At 37.9% G+C, this 17,853-nt stretch overlaps 1 protein-coding gene across 2 annotated transcripts in view; it reads right to left on the minus strand.

Moving 5' to 3' along the window:
- Window positions 1-405: 405 nt before the first annotated feature.
- LOC121320373 (rho GTPase-activating protein 42-like) overlaps window positions 406-17,853 on the minus strand; it is a 77,746-nt gene continuing 60,298 nt past the window's right edge. Inside the window, exons 7-25 of one of the 2 annotated variants that reach the window (XM_041258632.1) lie at window positions 16,366-16,470; window positions 15,652-15,781; window positions 15,398-15,498; window positions 14,465-14,574; window positions 13,690-13,746; window positions 12,063-12,141; window positions 11,659-11,698; window positions 11,300-11,362; window positions 10,893-10,967; window positions 10,412-10,496; window positions 9,635-9,693; window positions 9,191-9,296; window positions 8,917-9,076; window positions 8,330-8,480; window positions 6,723-7,145; window positions 6,289-6,445; window positions 5,501-5,560; window positions 4,636-4,715; window positions 406-4,225 (exon numbers count right to left, since the gene is read on the minus strand). In XM_041258632.1, the coding sequence (XP_041114566.1) occupies window positions 4,137-4,225; window positions 4,636-4,715; window positions 5,501-5,560; window positions 6,289-6,445; window positions 6,723-7,145; window positions 8,330-8,480; window positions 8,917-9,076; window positions 9,191-9,296; window positions 9,635-9,693; window positions 10,412-10,496; window positions 10,893-10,967; window positions 11,300-11,362; window positions 11,659-11,698; window positions 12,063-12,141; window positions 13,690-13,746; window positions 14,465-14,574; window positions 15,398-15,498; window positions 15,652-15,781; window positions 16,366-16,470 (2,130 nt within the window). In that variant the 3' untranslated portion in view covers window positions 406-4,136. The remainder of the gene's footprint in view (window positions 4,226-4,635; window positions 4,716-5,500; window positions 5,561-6,288; window positions 6,446-6,722; window positions 7,146-8,329; window positions 8,481-8,916; window positions 9,077-9,190; window positions 9,297-9,634; window positions 9,694-10,411; window positions 10,497-10,892; window positions 10,968-11,299; window positions 11,363-11,658; window positions 11,699-12,062; window positions 12,142-13,689; window positions 13,747-14,464; window positions 14,575-15,397; window positions 15,499-15,651; window positions 15,782-16,365; window positions 16,471-17,853) is intronic. The other variant, XM_041258634.1, reaches the window with a different exon arrangement.

Genomic DNA, 17,853 nt, shown 5'->3' on the forward strand with positions numbered 1-17,853 from the left:
TAAAACAGTTGAGCATCGTTGTTTACATACTTTAAAAAAAAAAAGTAATAAAAAGCCATCAATTCATAGCTCACCAAGCATGAAGAACAGTAAGCTCTGCTGAGTGTTTATTGCAACACATAAAAGCTGAATGTGATGCATGATCTCAACAGTGTAAACACAGTGATAAGTGGAAAGCAGTAAAGCTGCTTATATAGAAAGCTGCAAGCAATGACATAATGCACGTGCAGTGCTGTATAAGCCTGTTCTTATTCCTTTGACATTGAAACATTCTTCTTTTTTTTTTTGTTGTTCTGGATCAGTGCTACAAAAAGGAGCCAACTTTTCACAAAATTGCTCATAATCATCAATAGGAGCTTTATCAAATAATCACATATAATAAAATAACCCAAAACATACAGTATATACAAACACATTATTTTATTAAAATTTCCAAGCATAAACATTATCGTTCAGGATTAACACATAAATTATATAATAACAGTGAATAAAAATTGTGCCTTGGGTTACAAACAGGTGCCTTTATTGTATAATAAAATGTATCCTACTCAGTAAAAAAAAAACAAAAAAAAACAACATGTTTCTTCATCAAAATATACAAATCTGAGAAGCGAATTCTTTGCCAGTCTAATTTAAATGTTGTGTTATCACAACTAGGCCTGTAAATTGTTTACAGAGGAAAGGATTGACAGTTGCTACATTTACAGCATTTTTCCAGATATACGGTATCTGATCATCTAAAAAACGTCCAACAATCCACAAAACATACAAAGTTAAGCAAAAATTTAAGTGACAATGAATATTTCTTGCCATACATGCAGTTTAGTTACAGCACTTCCACACCTACATGACTGCATGTGCAGATGCAAATGGAAATCTCAATACCCACAGCACATTTTGTCGACAGGCATGTAAGTAAACACTTTCACTTGCTTTTTTTTTAAGCTTTGCATTTACACATGCTGATCCATTTATAAATAGACACTTCTGACAAATTCAACATGTGCATTCCACATAAAACCTTTCTTTGTATGGTTACTTCTGTCTTATATCTGTTTCTCTAGTCACACATCGGGGGTCTACTTTATTGAACCCCTTTATAAGTTAATATAGCAACTGTGCTTAAATATCTTAAGGGAAATATGTTTTTTTTTAAATATTATTATCCATCACTGTTTACATCATAAATAGATCTGTAGGATTAGAAATATGTACCACGCATTTTACAAGCTATCAATATATATTATTGTACAAAAGGAACAATTTATTATTAACAAACACATGTTAAGTTTTCTTTTTCTATAGAAAACTGACAACTAGCCACTGTGTGTAAATTCTGAGGACGTGAGCAGCAATTTGCCCACAGTGGGAAATCAGGCTCCTAGGATCATCAAGAACTGATGTTTTTAAAGCCATATCCTTAATTGATTGTTGAATGATGTATCAGCTTTGTTTTGACATTTTTTTTTACAGAGTTTGTATTAATGATAAAATCTGACTTTAGAAAACAGTAATGAACTATGGTGGACTTCAGAGCCCCTGAAATAAATCTTTTAGGGATGTTTCTAACAACTTCTGCAAGCAATTCTTGCAACGCTTTTTTGTTTAGATACTTTTTGAAACCAAGTGAACTGCTGTGATCGTAATCTGTGTTAATAGCTTCTTAAACGCTGCTCCATGAGTGTGAAACTGACACAGGAGACATGTCAGCTCCAGGCAAACTATTCAAATCCAATGGCAATACCACTTGATGATATACCATGTCGACAGTTAAGTCTGTAGCGCTGTTTAAACTGAGCTGTGTAATGGTTTAAACAGCAAGGACGTGTGACTGTGTGCTTTATATTCTAGTTCCACTGCCCCCTATGCACAGTCAAGGTGGAGCATTTGTAGATGCTTGACTTGTAGACAGCTAGCCCAGGTTATAAAGGCATCAATGTGAACAAAAAAAAAAAAAACCTTATGTCTGAACATCAACAACAAATTATGTTTTTTCTTTAATATTAATAAAATGAAACAAAAAAGCACATGGCTTTTACAAATTGACATATTTCAAATTTGTACTTCAAAATATAATACAGCAAGTGCTTAACAATACATTTGTTATACAATAAAGTTGTTAAATACTAAACTCTTTTTTACCTTTGACATATATAAACCTAACAGACAAATATAATACCATTTAATAACCCCAGTACACCAGTGTACCAGTAAAAGTACATTTATGAGGGAATAGATAAATAAGAAAGTGCCGATTTTCATTATACAAACACTTATATAAATGGCAAAGGCTGCAGTTTTTGTCTCAAGAAGGCTCTAGTTTATATCGCATCTCATTTAATATCCAAGGAGGTTTTCTCATAGGAATTGTTCATATTTATTCTACATTGCTTGAGAAAAGCAATAATGAATTGCATTGGAAAAACCAATATACCACAAGAGTAGATTTATTAAAAAAGAGGTAGAACGCTATGATAGTAATACAATTTCACTCGACCCTATTATTTTGTACCACATAGAGCCATTGCAGTTTGTGGAGCTTGAGACAGGGTGCTTATCTGCACCCAAAATACATAGGTTTATTAAAGCAAAGTATTTGAATAGGTGCCTACACCTGTGGGTGTCATAATGTACTATATGGGAAGGAGCGGAACGAACCAAGGAATGCTGGGAGCTCAGGCCACAGGATATAAGGAGGAGCTTTGGTTTATGAAGTTAGTTCCGTGCTGGGAGTACTGGTTTTCTAGTGAAATGTATGGGTTAGGTTTTAAAGCCAGTTGACCAGGCAATGTTTTTCAACCACTTTGAGGGAGGAACGACAGAGCTCCGAAATGGATATATGCTAGTTATCTGTGTCTGTGTCACAGAGGTATGCTAATGTTTTGAATGTCACGAATCATAGGAAATGTACTAATGAACGCAACAGCACTGTTAAAATAATTTACAATCATTTTGTAAGCTTTTAGAACGATCCAAAATGTATCTACCCCATGGCCGCCACCACTAAGATAGATATTTGACCATTTCTCGCTGTCCTCTTAGTTTTTAGGAAAATGTAATTATTTGTTCAATGGTTTTATGATCTCCCACAGCACAACAGCTAATAAAGCTCTACTGATTCCATTTGGTTATGAATTCTAGAAAAAGAATGTTACGCTTTGGGTTCTAAAAGTCATTGTAAACATACCCATTTAATATCATAGGGATGTTGCTAATATTTTAAAGCATTCTTCTTTAAGGCACTGGCTAATACATATTGGAACCCCACAATTATTTTTTAGAACTGTAGTACATCATCAGAAAGCATGACAAGTAAAACATGTATATATGTTTTTTTTTTTTAACATAATGGGACCACTTTTTGTTAATTTATCTTTAAGTACTGCATAATAATAAAACTAGAATAAAAACAGCTGGGTGTGCCAAAGAAAAGCAAATACAATTTAAAGCAGCATACCAGTATTTAGAAACGTTACTATAAAGCAAAGCAATGAAATGCTACTTTGTATCATCTTGAATCTTTTTCATTTGAAATTGTTTTTGTAAGGCACTTATGCACGTCTAGAAAAGTATTAGACGGGCAACTATAAACACATCTATGTACCACTAGAGTAAGTGTACTCACAGCCACAGTGAGTAGATATGTAATATTCACAAGCGTCACAAGACACTCAAGACTTCAGGGATCCTTGAACCTGTTTTGCTGGTTTTCATTTCAGAAATACAAGACCATCTTTACAAAATATCTAGAGAATTTGCGGTCCATTTTTGACAGATTTACAGTATCTGCAAATTAACTAAAACAATGGTGTCTTTTGTTAATACTGATTACGTTGCACCGAAACATATAACCCATGGGTTTACTATTTGTAGACAGTAAAAGCTAAGCAGTAGTATGTACAGTATGCTGTTATTTATTGAACAGTTCATTAACCAGATCTGTGACTGTGGCTTTCTATCGGGAACATGCTGAAGCCCTCCTATATTACCGAATGACATCTTCTTCTTGAGGTTCTCTTTACTTTTCCATGTCCGCAGGTGCAGGCACTTAAAATGGAAAGCACAACAAATCACTGCACATTATATTTCTGTTACCATGGATACCATGAAGCTACTCTGGCCCTGTTCAAAATTCATCAGAGGAAGTCCACGTAATTTTCAGGAATTAGACCAGTCCTTCCTTCGTAAGTTGCTTGGAGCCAGCCAGGTTCCACAGAAGGGTACACTGTTGTGAAAAGAAAAGAAAAGAAAAGAATCTTTATGAGAAGACTAACAAATATTTTGTTTTGTTTATTCACTTTATCTCAATAGTGCAAGCACTAATGTAAAGGGAGACCTAAGTAGACTATAGTTACAACCTTTATGTACGAAACCCATTTCAATGCATTAACATCTATTAGTGGAACGCAGTATGATATGCAAGGGAGCCCAAATCTTTTGTACAGCGGTATCGGCACTATGCTTCAGAGCGGGAGGTCCCAGGTTCACGTCCGTCACTTTTGGCATCATCCGCTAACACAATGGGTTCTGAGTTCATAAAGAGCAGCTACACTGGCATTCTAGCTTCATTTTGTTTTAGGTGTAAGGTCATGTTAGTGATTTACATTGTCTTTGCTGATAACTGTTTCCTCTTACCATTGGAAAAGACTGCCCCCTGGGGGAAGCTGAGCTCATGGCTGTGTTCTGCCTTACAGGAATACATTGCTGTTGCTCGGCTAAAAAACAAAAACAAAGAGATTATTCTCAGGAAGCTTTTCATTAACAAACATCCAGTCAACAACAAAACAACAAGATACCAATCTTTATATCTTTTTTTATATAAACTAAATACACTAAATAGACCACTTCATTTCTTGTACAAATCTCTTTTTGTAACATATTAACAGAGACAAGTGTTTGATCTGTTTGCAGAATTTCATATTCATACCCACTGTATAAAATATCCATGTCATTTTTGGTCCATTTTGACAGATTCACAGTCTCAAAATTGTATTAACCGATATGAGTCACCCACATCTTTATTTCTTCATATGTACAACTAGGGCCTAGAGTTTTGCATCACTCTATAGAATTAACTAATTTTGCTTCATAAAGTCGAATGAAACTTGCTGAATAATGTGATGTTAACATATTGAACTGCATACCGCTTTGTAGTTTTCCATATACTTAACAAAAAACATAACATGTTGTTAAAAAAATCTAACATGAAATACTGTACTACTATTATGGCTTCTGGTAGATGTTTGCAATAACATTTTGTAGTTTCCTTGATCAAATAAAATATCTAAATTATGTTCATATATTTTAGTTTTATTAAGTCTCAATCCTAGAATTATAGGTGATGCAAAACTTTTGGCAACAGCTGTATGTTTGATCTGTCCGCAGATTCAGACCAATTTACATTACCAGTAACATTATTTATTGACAGATTTAAAGATGCAAAGGCTGAGTTGTCCAACAAAGAAGGAACAGCACTGGAGAGGAGAGCTGGATACCCTACCGTCCAATAGGGGTTGTCTTGGTATTCAGGTTTTCAAATATCATGGCTTTTGCTGCAATCCTGAAAAAAAACACATTCATCTAGATATAGAGAGATATTCAATTACATTTGTTTAAATGGGCAGCAATGGTTTACTTTCGCCAACACAGTTTTGTAATTAAAAGAAAAGAATGTTTCAAGATTGCTTGGCACACTTCTTTCAATACAGGAGGACTGGATTTTTATTCACAAGTTAAATGAACCCCTCAAGGGCACACTCTGTGCCAGCAAAACCTTAGTTAGGTCAAATCAACCGTGTGCATTGAGTCAGCAACTTATTGCAGGTTAACAGCGTATAGGAAATGGAATACATCAAGGCTAGCTCAGAGCCAGTGGGTATCATCACTTGAACAGGCTTTACTGCTGTGAAGGCTTCCTGACTCCTACATTACAATCAAATAGAAACTGATATTAAAACGATCTATTCTTTGCTATGTATTATGTAATCATTGCCATTCGGAGCCCTGTCTTTGTTCTTCTAGTAGGCGCATGGAAAGAGTTTGAAAAATAGCAGCTCACAATTGTAGGAACTTACAATTGTTAAAAAGGGTCTTATGTTCTTATGCTCCAATGCAACAACCGGTACTATTTGCAATGAACGCAATTCTCTTAGTGGAATAGGAAGACAAGAGCAAAAGACCCATCATGCCTCTCGTACAATATTTACTAGGGGTTGTCGTTCACAGGGTGGATCTAATAGTGCCTGAATAAACCTGTTGTTACTTCATCAGTAAGAAGAGTTCTCTTACACAGATCCGGGTCTCTGATAGCCATTGCTTGCAGATGTATCCAGCCTGCGTCTGGCTGTCAGCTTTGGTGGCAATTCTGGGTGTACTGGCAGTTTCGGGGTATCCTTTAGGTCCAGTGAGGCGAGGCTCTGGACTGAACCACTACAACTTCTGGTACCTGGAAGAGCATAACACTTTAAAATAATGAATCATCTCTGTATGCTCCATTATGCATTTCTTTAAAACAACTAAGCTGTATAACCCCACAGCTAAAGTCTTAATAACACCAACGTCACATTTTAATGGTTCTACCAAAGAGGAATGCAGTTGTATCTCAGACATACCCAGCTATGACTGCGTTGGTATCCAGGTGTGACAAAAAGATAGAACATTCAACTTTCAGAAGTTTTGATTGAAGTACTATACTTTCGATTGAAATACCATATTGAACCCACCGCCTGTCAGCTGGAGAGATTGTAGCGAAGGGGCAGCAGACCGTTTCAGCCCTGTTAGCCCATATGGTGGTTTTTCAGGCACATTCAGCGGGGGTGACGTGTTTCCAGCAGTGGTGATGGAGGACAGGCTCTGTGTGATGGAGGACAGGCTCTGTGTGACGGAGCAGAGGCTCTGTGTGTCAGACTCCCCGTCTGTTTTTGCTGCGTCCTCCTTGGAGCTGGAATCCGGACTGGTGGTGTCAGCCGAGCTCTTCTGCCCATTGGATGAAACGGGTGAGGCGATCCAGGGAATGCTGCTCGCAGACTTGTCTTTCTGCTGGGAAGAGCTCGTCTTGGACGAGCTGTTTTGTTCAGAGGAGTGCGAGGAGAGAGACTCAATGCTTCCCATTGGGGTGCTGCTGGGGCTGCTACTGAAGGTGTCACCTGAGAAAAAGGAGGGAAAAACTAGTGAGGTGTTTTCAGCTAAACACTTTGTATGGTTTTGTGGGCTGTATGATAAATAACAGCCACCCTTTTATATTGTTGGATTGCTTTTTTGAGCTTTTGTTTGATTTCTAATTCCATTTAAGTGCAACCTGATGGGCAACAATTTGTTATTTTATGTATGTATTTATGCATGTATGCATGTAACAAGGATTCATTCAATGGGATGAAAAATTAAAAATGTTCTGAAAATTTTCAGTAAGAATGAGGTTATAGTCTTGGATTGGTCACAGTCTTGGATAAATCACAGATCAGTGGCACTGTTTAGAGGGCTGAACCTCAGCAATTTTCTATTATGTATTACAGAGTATCTAATTTTGTTCAATATTATAAGTGAACATGAAATGTTTAAAACAAACAAACAAAAGAAAAAACTATTAGCTGCTTAAATGTCAAGAAAGTATCATGACTAGGCTTATCTCTATGCTGGTGATTCCCAGATAAACTGCTCAGATGAAACGGAACTATACTGTTTCATAATAAAAGTATTTCTATTTTTGTTTTGCTGTTGCCTTTGCAATCACTGTGGGTGGTTCAAACGACAATCTTTTTTTTAAAGTTTAATAACATTAAACAGAAGCTGTTCTTCTGTCCTAGCTGCCTACCATAGAAAACGTAAGATTTTAATAAGAATACGAACATAAGAAAGGTTTGAGAGCGAGAAAAAGGCCATTCATCCCATCAAGACTTGCCCTTTGTTAGCACCTCATTCTCCCCTTCTGTGGAGGTGGGGGCCGGGGGTTGAATTTAAAAGCACAGAATCTAGTCTTTTTTTAAACATTCCCAGTGTTAGCGTCACCTGGTAGGCTATTCCATGCATTTATAAGTCTCCGTGTATAAACACACTTCCTCCCTTCTGTCGTTCTAGTCTCTACCATACATTTGAAGTAGTGTCTTGGGTTAACTTCATCCATACCCTTTATGATTTTAACAGTAAGCACCAGCACCCTCTTGTGGAGAGCACATGCGTATTGCCAGCAAAACAAACAAACAGAAAAAAAGACCCTTTGGGAGCATGACTGCAGAGCTGCTCCTGCTCTCAGATGAAAGGACATAAACTAAAAGTGGTATTTGAGTACTTGCAATAGGAACCATCATACAAATAAGTAAAATAAGTAACCTACTGTCTGCATCAGCCAGACACAGCTTTGGAGTGTAGTGACCTTTGGGTTTCCTGGAGCCCGTGGCCAGACATATGGCTCTGCTTTTCCTGGAGCTGGACCTGGACTGTGGCTGTGGAAGGGGGACATTGGGGTCTGGGGTGTGGTGAAATATCTGGAAGACCAAAAAGAAACACAGGAAGAGGTAATGCATTGGCAGCTGAAGGAGAAGAGAACACTTGCATTAAAAACAAGTTTAAAAAACGTTTTCTTGGTCTGTAGCACCACCTACTGCCTAATAAATAGAAACAACACCAGTTCTATTTAAAACGGCGGATCTAACAATGGGCATTTTCAGAAAGCAACATGATTAACCTGATAGGAGTCCTCTAGAATAAGTCAGGACTCAGTAACATTTAATGGCTGGAAGGATGGGAAAGTGTACTTTGCTTGTTTTTATATGATTAAAATCAACGGTACACAATGGCTTGCATCTTTAACATAGAGAAACAGATGACAATGACAACTGAGACTAGATACAAATAATCTAGTCCAGTTCTCCACTTTCGAATTATTAAACGTTATTGAGAATCTCTTTTAACCGTGTTCACCTTTTCATAATTCTCGATCAGGATTTCCACAACAATATTCTGGAACTTAATGTTCATCATGGCTGCCACAGTCTCCTCCTGAGATCTCATCAGGGTCGGTCCAAAGATCACGCCCAGGTTAGAGATTGTCATCAGGTTCTGCTGGCTGTGAGCGGAGACCCTGTAGTGACAGTGACAGAGGCACGAATAGGTCAACAACTGGCGGCATCCTACAAGTATCCCTGTAAGCGTCCCAACAGAATAAAAAGCTCACAGTAGATTGAAAAGATCTTACGTGACCAGGTGTTTTATCAGGATATCCAGCATCTCTCGGTTTTTCTCTGGCAGTTTGTGTAGCAAGGCATGGACTGCACGAACCCTGTAGTTCTGGTCATCTGACTCTATAAAACAAACACATTCAGTCAGTTAAACAAAACAACATGCTGTATAAGGGATAAGACTTCAATATTTCTCAAATACTCTGGGTCATATTTTCAAAGCGTTACCTCCAGTCCTTAATTAACTCACAATATTTTTAAAGGAGATAATGTAAATGTTACTTAATGTAAATGTTACTTGAGATAGTGCCAGAGAGAACCTGGATTTTGTCACATAGTTGTTCTGTTCTAGTTTTGGCTAATTAACAAGATGTTTTACAACTTTTAAAAAATAGTTAATTCAGTTAAAAATTCCCAAAATATAAATCTGACTCGATGCAATTTCACGAGGCCACACTTACTGACAGCAAGGATGAATTCTTTGTGAAACTTGAAAGTCATCAGTGGTTCTGACAGGCATCTGAAAAAAAAAAAAAAAAAAAAAAAAAAAAAAAAAAGATTTTAATATACAGGGTGGTTACAAAGCGAGTAGAAGAATGTAAACTCTAAAAACATCTGTGAATATAATCATCTGATTGGCAGGAAAAAGTCATTGGACTAATGTCAAGCAGACCTTGGTCAACCTTCAATCACGGCCAGCAGCCAATAACATTCCAACTAGGTAAATACAAACCCGTCTTCCTTTACAGGCACTGCAGGGCTTTGCGTTTACCTCCCATCCAACCACCACCTCATTCCTGGCCTCGTCAGTGATTTTGGCAGTTGAACTGCCTCCCTCAGTGCTGGCTGAGAGATGTCAGCCAACCGCTTGAGCGATTCAACAGAAGAGGCCAGTGTTTTTAAATCTCATTCATTATAATACTATTAAAATCAAACAGCAATGATGGAATCTCAAGGTATCAGCCTCAGAGCTCTGACGGTTTGAAAGGTAAAGTAGCCCCATAATGTTCTCCACATTGGGCCACAGCAGAAGTTGTGAAAGTTGTAGAAAATCATCAGCGTGTGTCAAAAAAAAAAAAAAAAAAAAATGACTGCTTACGAAACGGGGATTCACTGGTGTATTGTAAAGGGTCTATGAGGCCACAAAGACAGGGTGGCCTATGTTTGTTGTAAGGGGTATTGTATGGAACATTGACCGATGCCTAGTGCTGTACAGCAGCTGAGTGTAATGGGCATACCTGAGGTAGTTTTTCAGCCCACTGGTGACTGTCTTATTGTCCCACATGTCAGCATCAATGTCCATGTCGGGTGGGGCTCTGGTTGCTGAAACAGAATTCTTTTTTATTAAAACGTACTGTGCTGTAAAAGGTTATCGAATAATGTTTTCAAAATATAATATTTTTTACTGTATTTTTTTTCTATCACTAGTTTTTAACCAGTTACTTGTTACAGTTTTTGGAAGCATTTAGTCCTTTGTTTATATTGACATTACAGTGAAAATGCTCTATTAAGACCAAAATGTGGTCCTAATAGTGGAGGGAGAGGGCTTACATTGAATTGTATTGACCTTGTATTGTCTGGTAACATTGAAATTAAAGTAATTAGGACTGTAAACAACATGGCCTTAACTGGCCTTTAATTTGTATTGTTTCAGTTTGATAAAACTAAGAGAATGCATCAGTTGTAAAAGCTGGATTAAATCGGTAACTGCTGTCTTACCAAACACTGCATTCATCAGCTTCTGTACTTTCGAGTTGACACCTCCTATTCTGTATAGACCCAGGGTGTTGATTCCTATATAGACAGAGAAGAAGAGAAACAGAGTTCTATACAGCATGGGAACCTTCTTAACCCACTCATTGTGAAGCTCCATAGGGGATGCATAAAGTGAACAGTGGATAATGGTGATGCAAAAACACAATGCCCCTAATAGGCAATGGCTCAGATTTATTACATTTACTAAAACAAATTGTCACACTTTATACTGCAATAAAAGCTTAGTACTCCATAATGGTAATCTTTTTACCAAAAGTAATGACATTTTTAAATAGCCAGACAATTTAATACTAAATAAACAAAACTAAACTAAACAACAACAAAAAAAACAATAATTGTAAATTACTCACCTCGTACCTCTACCAAATGAATGCATTTTTTCACAAAATTAAAACCTGCTTCATTGAGGAACACTGCAAATACAAAATTGGATTAATGTATTAGTGGTATGCTTCCTGCAGATGAGAAGAACATTATGCATTTCATGAGCTTTCTCTTAAAAATGAGTTTAATGATTTGTTGAAATGTATGTAAATCTATTTTGCACAGTATTCAGGATTCACTGTCCTTGATTAAAAAGACTCAACAATATTCTTCATTCATTAAATACGGAACAAAAACCATAAGACGCTTATTAACTATCCATTAGCAAACAAATGCCTTATAATAAAAAAGACATCCCATTGTATTGTTCAAAAGAATAACGTACTTTCTTCCTTCTTGCTAAGTATCGCTGGAAGGGTGTATATCTAAAACCAAACAAAAAAGACAGCATATTTATTCAAAAATCTCAAATCAAAGTCTTCACAGTACAATACACGACAGAATGACATGTAAGTAGAATTCAAGGCTGTTTGCTTTAAATTGTTTATAATGCATTCATTACAGAATATATGATATTATCCAATAATCTCTTAACACATGGTTGCCCAACCCTGAGCTGTCAGTCAGGTTACACTAGACTGAGATGTAGAATTGCCTGAGATCAGGCGATAGGGCTGGCAGTGCAGTTAGACCTGTATAGTCCACTTTACACTCAGCCAGTTCCCCTGTGTGTACTAAAACGTGCATTGCTCAGTACAATACTTCCCCAATCCCTTTATGTCTTCTTACCGGTTCCTTCCCATCCATTGCCTCCAGCCACAGCTTTCTGTTCGATTCTGACAATGCCTGCAGGGTAATGATGCCATGCCTGAAATGCAGAAATGAAAATAAGAATGACTCTCCTGTATTGTTTCCCTATACAAGTAAGAATGGCTCTCTTGTATTGTTTCCCTGGTCTTTGTTGCTGGTCAGTGTTTTGAGGGGGGAGGGGTGGGGGGGGAGCAGCCAGGCAGCATCAGTAAAGCCAGGGCATAGGATGAAGTTGGCTACTCAACACTACAGTCCCACTGTCCTGCTCAAACCAATGTAACCCTTCCACAACACTTTGTCTTGAACTTTTAATACTTCCAAATGGGAACAAAATTACTGCAGCGGGGTTAGCAACTCCTTCTGGCCCTGTACCCAGTTCTGTATCTCAGGGCCGCCCTGCAAACACCAGGCTCCCAAAAATACAGTAATTAGTATAAGCTTCATTCAGTCTAATTTTGGAGGTCTACAGACAGAGCCATTCAGACATACACATCCTTCTGAAGTAGACAGAAGTAAACACTTTGATTAATCAAACAATATTGGAGCTTAAGGTGAAAAAACCCACTGTTAGACCACAGTCAATCTCTTTTGACAGAAGCTTCCACAATGAGGGTTTTGTTTTGAACTTCCTCCTGTGATTGCATTGTACATCAGCCTCAAATTCATTTAAAGAAAAGTATATTTATTCGGACTTGCCTCTTAAAGCAAACTTAGTGAAGCAAGGCTACTTGTTCAGTTATACCAGAGTGCCTTAAGAAAAAACACACACACACAGAGTTCAAAACACTTGATAATAGTAACTGGAATGCATTAATATAGATCAAAGCACAACACATTACTTTTTTCTGTTAGTAACACTACCTTTAGATCTGATCCAATCTGTCTTAAAATAAAAGGCTTAATGATGGCTGCACACAAATGACATTCCAAGGTAACTGAGTAATTGAGTTTTTTGTTTGCGCATAACAAAGCTGTTCTACTGTTTATCCACCAAGCTGGGATATGGCTGAGACATGCCTTAACCAATGATTTCAACTCAAGCATCACCTTAAGCTCATACGCATTATCACTGGTTCAGGTAGCAAACGCAAGAGAAAAGGCTGTATGACTTTCCAAGAAAGACACATGTTGCAAGAGTCTGGATGACGTAATTCCGACCTGTCACACACAGTCGGAGACTCTCGACTCCGACCAGAAATGATGTCGGGGTCTGAAGTATGAACCAACCTTTAATCTGTTCACTTCTTTGGTGGTGAGGGGGAAGTTACATCTACAGCATCCATGGTTTCTCTTTTGAGACATGCCTACGCAGGTGCCAGTGGTAACTGGGTGGTTGTTTTTTGGAATAACTGTTAAAATGTGTATGTCTGCAAGTATATTATGCTGTTAATATGCATTATATAATCTGTTGGTGTCCAGCAATGTGAAACACAAATTTAAGTCACCTTAAGGCTCAAGTATATGAGCTGGCACAGGTTTTTGGTGAGGTTTTAATGCATGCACATCTAAAAACTCCAGCATCATCCAACACGCTCACAAAAAGCATACATGCAAACACATGCAACTGCACTACAAACAGCATTCACAGCAGATAACAAACACGTACCGGACTTTACAGAAAATGTGAAGAGGTCTGAAAAGATTTCCATGATAGGGGGTATTTCTACATCAACAGGAAAACAGAGAGAGGGGGAATGGGTATAACTAGATGAAGACAGCTCCAGTATAGCTGCCAGTCACTGTTATTCACATGTAGCCGACAACAAACACATGCAGAGGAAGAAAAAACCTTTCCTTCACAGAGGAGGGTCATTACAGAATGCAGCACTGGCACAGCTTCTGTAGCTCTGAGGAAGAACACATCGGTGGGCCAGAGAGGACAGAATCCTAGGTGTTAAGTTAGTCTCTTTCTGTTACTCAGGTAGCACATTAAAAGATAAGGTGGGTGGATGGGGTTGATCAACCATTACACTTTTAGGAAAAATAAACCAGAACTAAAAGTGTCCAGTAGGTGGCGAGAGTTCTATTAAAAGTACCAATGAATTGTCACTTACAACTTTGCAGTAGGTGGCAGCTGCTGTATATGGAGCTGATAAGTTTAATGTATAATATTAAAGTTTAACATATAATATTTTATTTATGTTGAACCTCTGGCTGGCTGGACTGTGTCTTCTTTAACAACAATCCAGAACACCTACATAAATATTAAAACCAATAAAAAATAAATAAACTTTAAATAACTTAGAATTAAAGCTTTGCGAATGAGTCTGATTTTTCATTCTAAAAAAGGTATTTTAAGGCGGTGAAAGTTTTTAGTCATGAAAAGCTTCCTTGTCAAAGTTTTTAGGAAAACAATAAATAAAAAAAGAAATGTTACACACCTTTCAACCACTTCGATATCGAAGCAGAAGCGCTTGTCGATGGAGTCTGTCTTCCTTCTGATGCAGGATTTGAGTTTGAACATTTCTGGAGGACTCATGATGAGGCCATTCTAGTAAAACAAATACAATGACATTGTAATCTTTGGGACAGTCATTTCATTGAATTAAGGACCGCATGCATTTCCTTCAAGATCAATTTGATATAGTCTCAGTGAGACTGAGGATGCCTTTTCAGTGGTGTTAAATGTGGGCTCTGGAATTTGAATGTGTGAGGTGAGTTGATTTGTGTGAAACACACAATAATAGACTTACAAACACAGTATATTTTACATTAAACTTTAATCTCATCAGAATCATTGTTCCATAATAATGCACATGATGGGCCTGAATCATTATAATATTTGGCTGGAGAAAATAGTATTTAATACCAGACAAACTTTGTTAAAGTCTTTGCTGTTTATTTAAAAGATATTACTTTTAGTATTTCTATATGACTGAGTGTTTTAAGCACTGGATAAACTACCTATCCTACATCTCTGCACAGCTAGCAAGGTCCCTTATAAAAGTTTACCTGTGTTTTTGCAGTTTTCTCATGCTTTTCCCATAGTTATACTATGCATTTACCATAGTTTACCCTGGTTTGCCAGGTTTGTTAATATGCTTCACTATACCTCGCTCTTCTTTACAATGCTTACCTATGCTTTGCCATGCTTTCACTGTGCTTTATTACACTTTGCTATGGGAAATTTTTAATACCTGAACAAGAAATGAAAGCCTGAACAGTTATGCTCACACGCATGCACGCACGCACGCACACACATGCACGCACGCACGCACACACACACACACACACACACACACACACACACACACACACACGCACGCACACACGCACACACACACGCACGCACTCACACACACACACACACATACCATTTTCCCACCAGATTTTGTTTCGGAGGCGCTCATTGTAAAGGTTTTGCTTCCTTTTTCATATGTGCAGTAGTGCCTGATCCATGTGAACCCCAGAGGCCCTGAGAAGAGATGAAGATCTAAAACACACTGACCACACCCAGAGATTCCACAATGTCATGCATCTGAATCAGCACGCTGACAGGTGTACCAGAGTCAGCACACAGTACAATGAAGGTACACCTCCTAGACTCTAGGAGTGCAGGTGAACTTACGCTTTTCCTGGATATAAAGGTATCCCTCCATTGTCCACTGACCGGGCGCTTTGTAGTCATGGTCTGCAGTCTTCATCCTTTGCATCAGCTTTTCCACCTCCTGTCGCGTGCTCTCAAAATTATTCCTCGTCTTTAAAAAAAAAAAAAACAGAAATATCAACCAAAGCCCATTGTTGGGGTTCCTCAGTCTCGTCTCTTTCTTTAATAAAGCTGAACATGTCACTCGGGTGGGTTAGCACTAATCTTAGTTTACTTAAGGTAAAATTTTGGTTGCTCAGGATTTATCTAGGTATTTGAAACCAGCCATGAAAACAAATAAGTGATCCTCACCGTTTCCTACCAATTTGGTATGTTCCCATTTTTAAAATTTTATTATGTCTTATACAAATTTACATCTGTGTGCCATAGCACAGGACAGTAAAGTGTAGTAAAGCATTGGGAAATGCTACCATACTACCATGTATATTTACCAGTAATTTCAGCCTTTACACCAGTAAACTACAACCCTAGGGCACATAATACATTACTGTGCTGTACACTGCCACTGGCAAGCACGCAATCAACTGTCACTCAACCTGTTAATACAACACCCGAAGAATCCTAGACTGACCCTGTGTTTTCTAGTTTTTTTTCTTTTTTTCTCTCTTTAAATCTCACTTCCCCTCCCCTGGCACTGCTGTGCAAAGCAAGTGCTAGGGCAGGAGAATGACTCACATTCTGTAAATTGAACTGCAGTTGCTGCTTGTATGGTTCAAACTCCTGTGCCAGCTCGTAGCCCTCGTGGTAGAACGTGAACAAGCCTTGGAGGAACGCCAGGAGCTGTGCACAAAAAACCAAGAGAGATGAAAGCATTAAAGAAATACAAGTCACTTCAAACGCATCCACAGAAACAATCTGATACGAGAGGTCACCAAGATAAAATATTTACTTTTAACTGAAAATACTTAGGGTTGCCCTCTAATTGTGCTCTCTTGTTTTCCCCACTCCTGGCAAGACTTAGCGTTCAGCTTCAGAACAAATCTTCAGGGAGTGAATTTAGTCCAGGAAGTTACAAGGGTCAGTGCCCCTGCTCTCCTTCACTGTGGGATCTTCAATGTTTATAAAAGACAGTATCTCATGTGTCACCTTGAACAACTGTTTATAAAATGGCTGAAGTGCTGCACAGCATCAAAAATTAACCAGCAATGTCATATTAAAAGAAAATGCTCTGATCTAATTGGATACTGAATAGGAAATTTAAACTGACACTGGACATATGCAGTCTGTGAAGTCCATACAGTTCAGAATGCAGATTGGGGGGTTGGGGCAGCAGGATCTACCAAACATTTTCCATAGGGTGCTGAGTTTTAAACCATAAGGGGCTTATTAAACTGCACCAAACAGACCAGGCTGTATTTTCAAATGCAGTTCTCAACTCTTAAGCATGTTAGTCATTCCCTCAGATTTCAAACATGCTTACAGACTAAAAGTTTGGCACCAGCCCTGCTAATTCACTGCCAGCGGAATCCAACAAATCAAACTTCAACCTTTTCAAGAGCCACTTTCAACTTTCTTCTGAGCCTCAATCTCACTTATCTATCTTCAGGAACATAACATTTCCTGTAAACTTCTTCCAGTGCTCCAGGTGTTTATATTTGTTGGTTTTTTTTTTTTTTGTTTTTTTTTTTTTTTTTGAAGTTTGTGCAGCGGTGAAGCTCTCAAATGCAGCTTTTCAGCAATTAAAAAAAAAATAGATATTACAGGAAAACCTGTCATATTGAAACATAAAATGGAAGAACAAACGATCCCTCATAACCACATACTGAGGATTAGTAGTTAAGTGCTCCATAGCTACTGCATTTCACATGTTGGCAGCTCACAACTTCTGTTCATTTACAGCACTGTTGATAGAAATTCGCAACATATTGTCTAATTGACTTTCTTGTTTAAATGCCTTTCACAAAAATCACTGGCCTGGATATTTCACGGTTTACAGTATAATTTTACAAATTTGAATTGGAATGAGCTTCTAGCTCTTTCAATTAAATATTCAACCACTGAATGAAGCAGTAAGAAACTTTGACAGCTTGACGTTTTCTCCAGGAGAGGGCTCTCTACTCTCCTACTGTACAGCTGGGTATTCTCTATAACGTTTTATTATTAACTGGACAATAACAGTAATATCAATTGTTAGAAAGATTGTTTTGCCATAACTCCTGCCTC

Source organism: Polyodon spathula, chromosome 9, assembly GCF_017654505.1.
Source record: "Polyodon spathula isolate WHYD16114869_AA chromosome 9, ASM1765450v1, whole genome shotgun sequence".
Taxonomy (NCBI): domain Eukaryota; kingdom Metazoa; phylum Chordata; class Actinopteri; order Acipenseriformes; family Polyodontidae; genus Polyodon; species Polyodon spathula.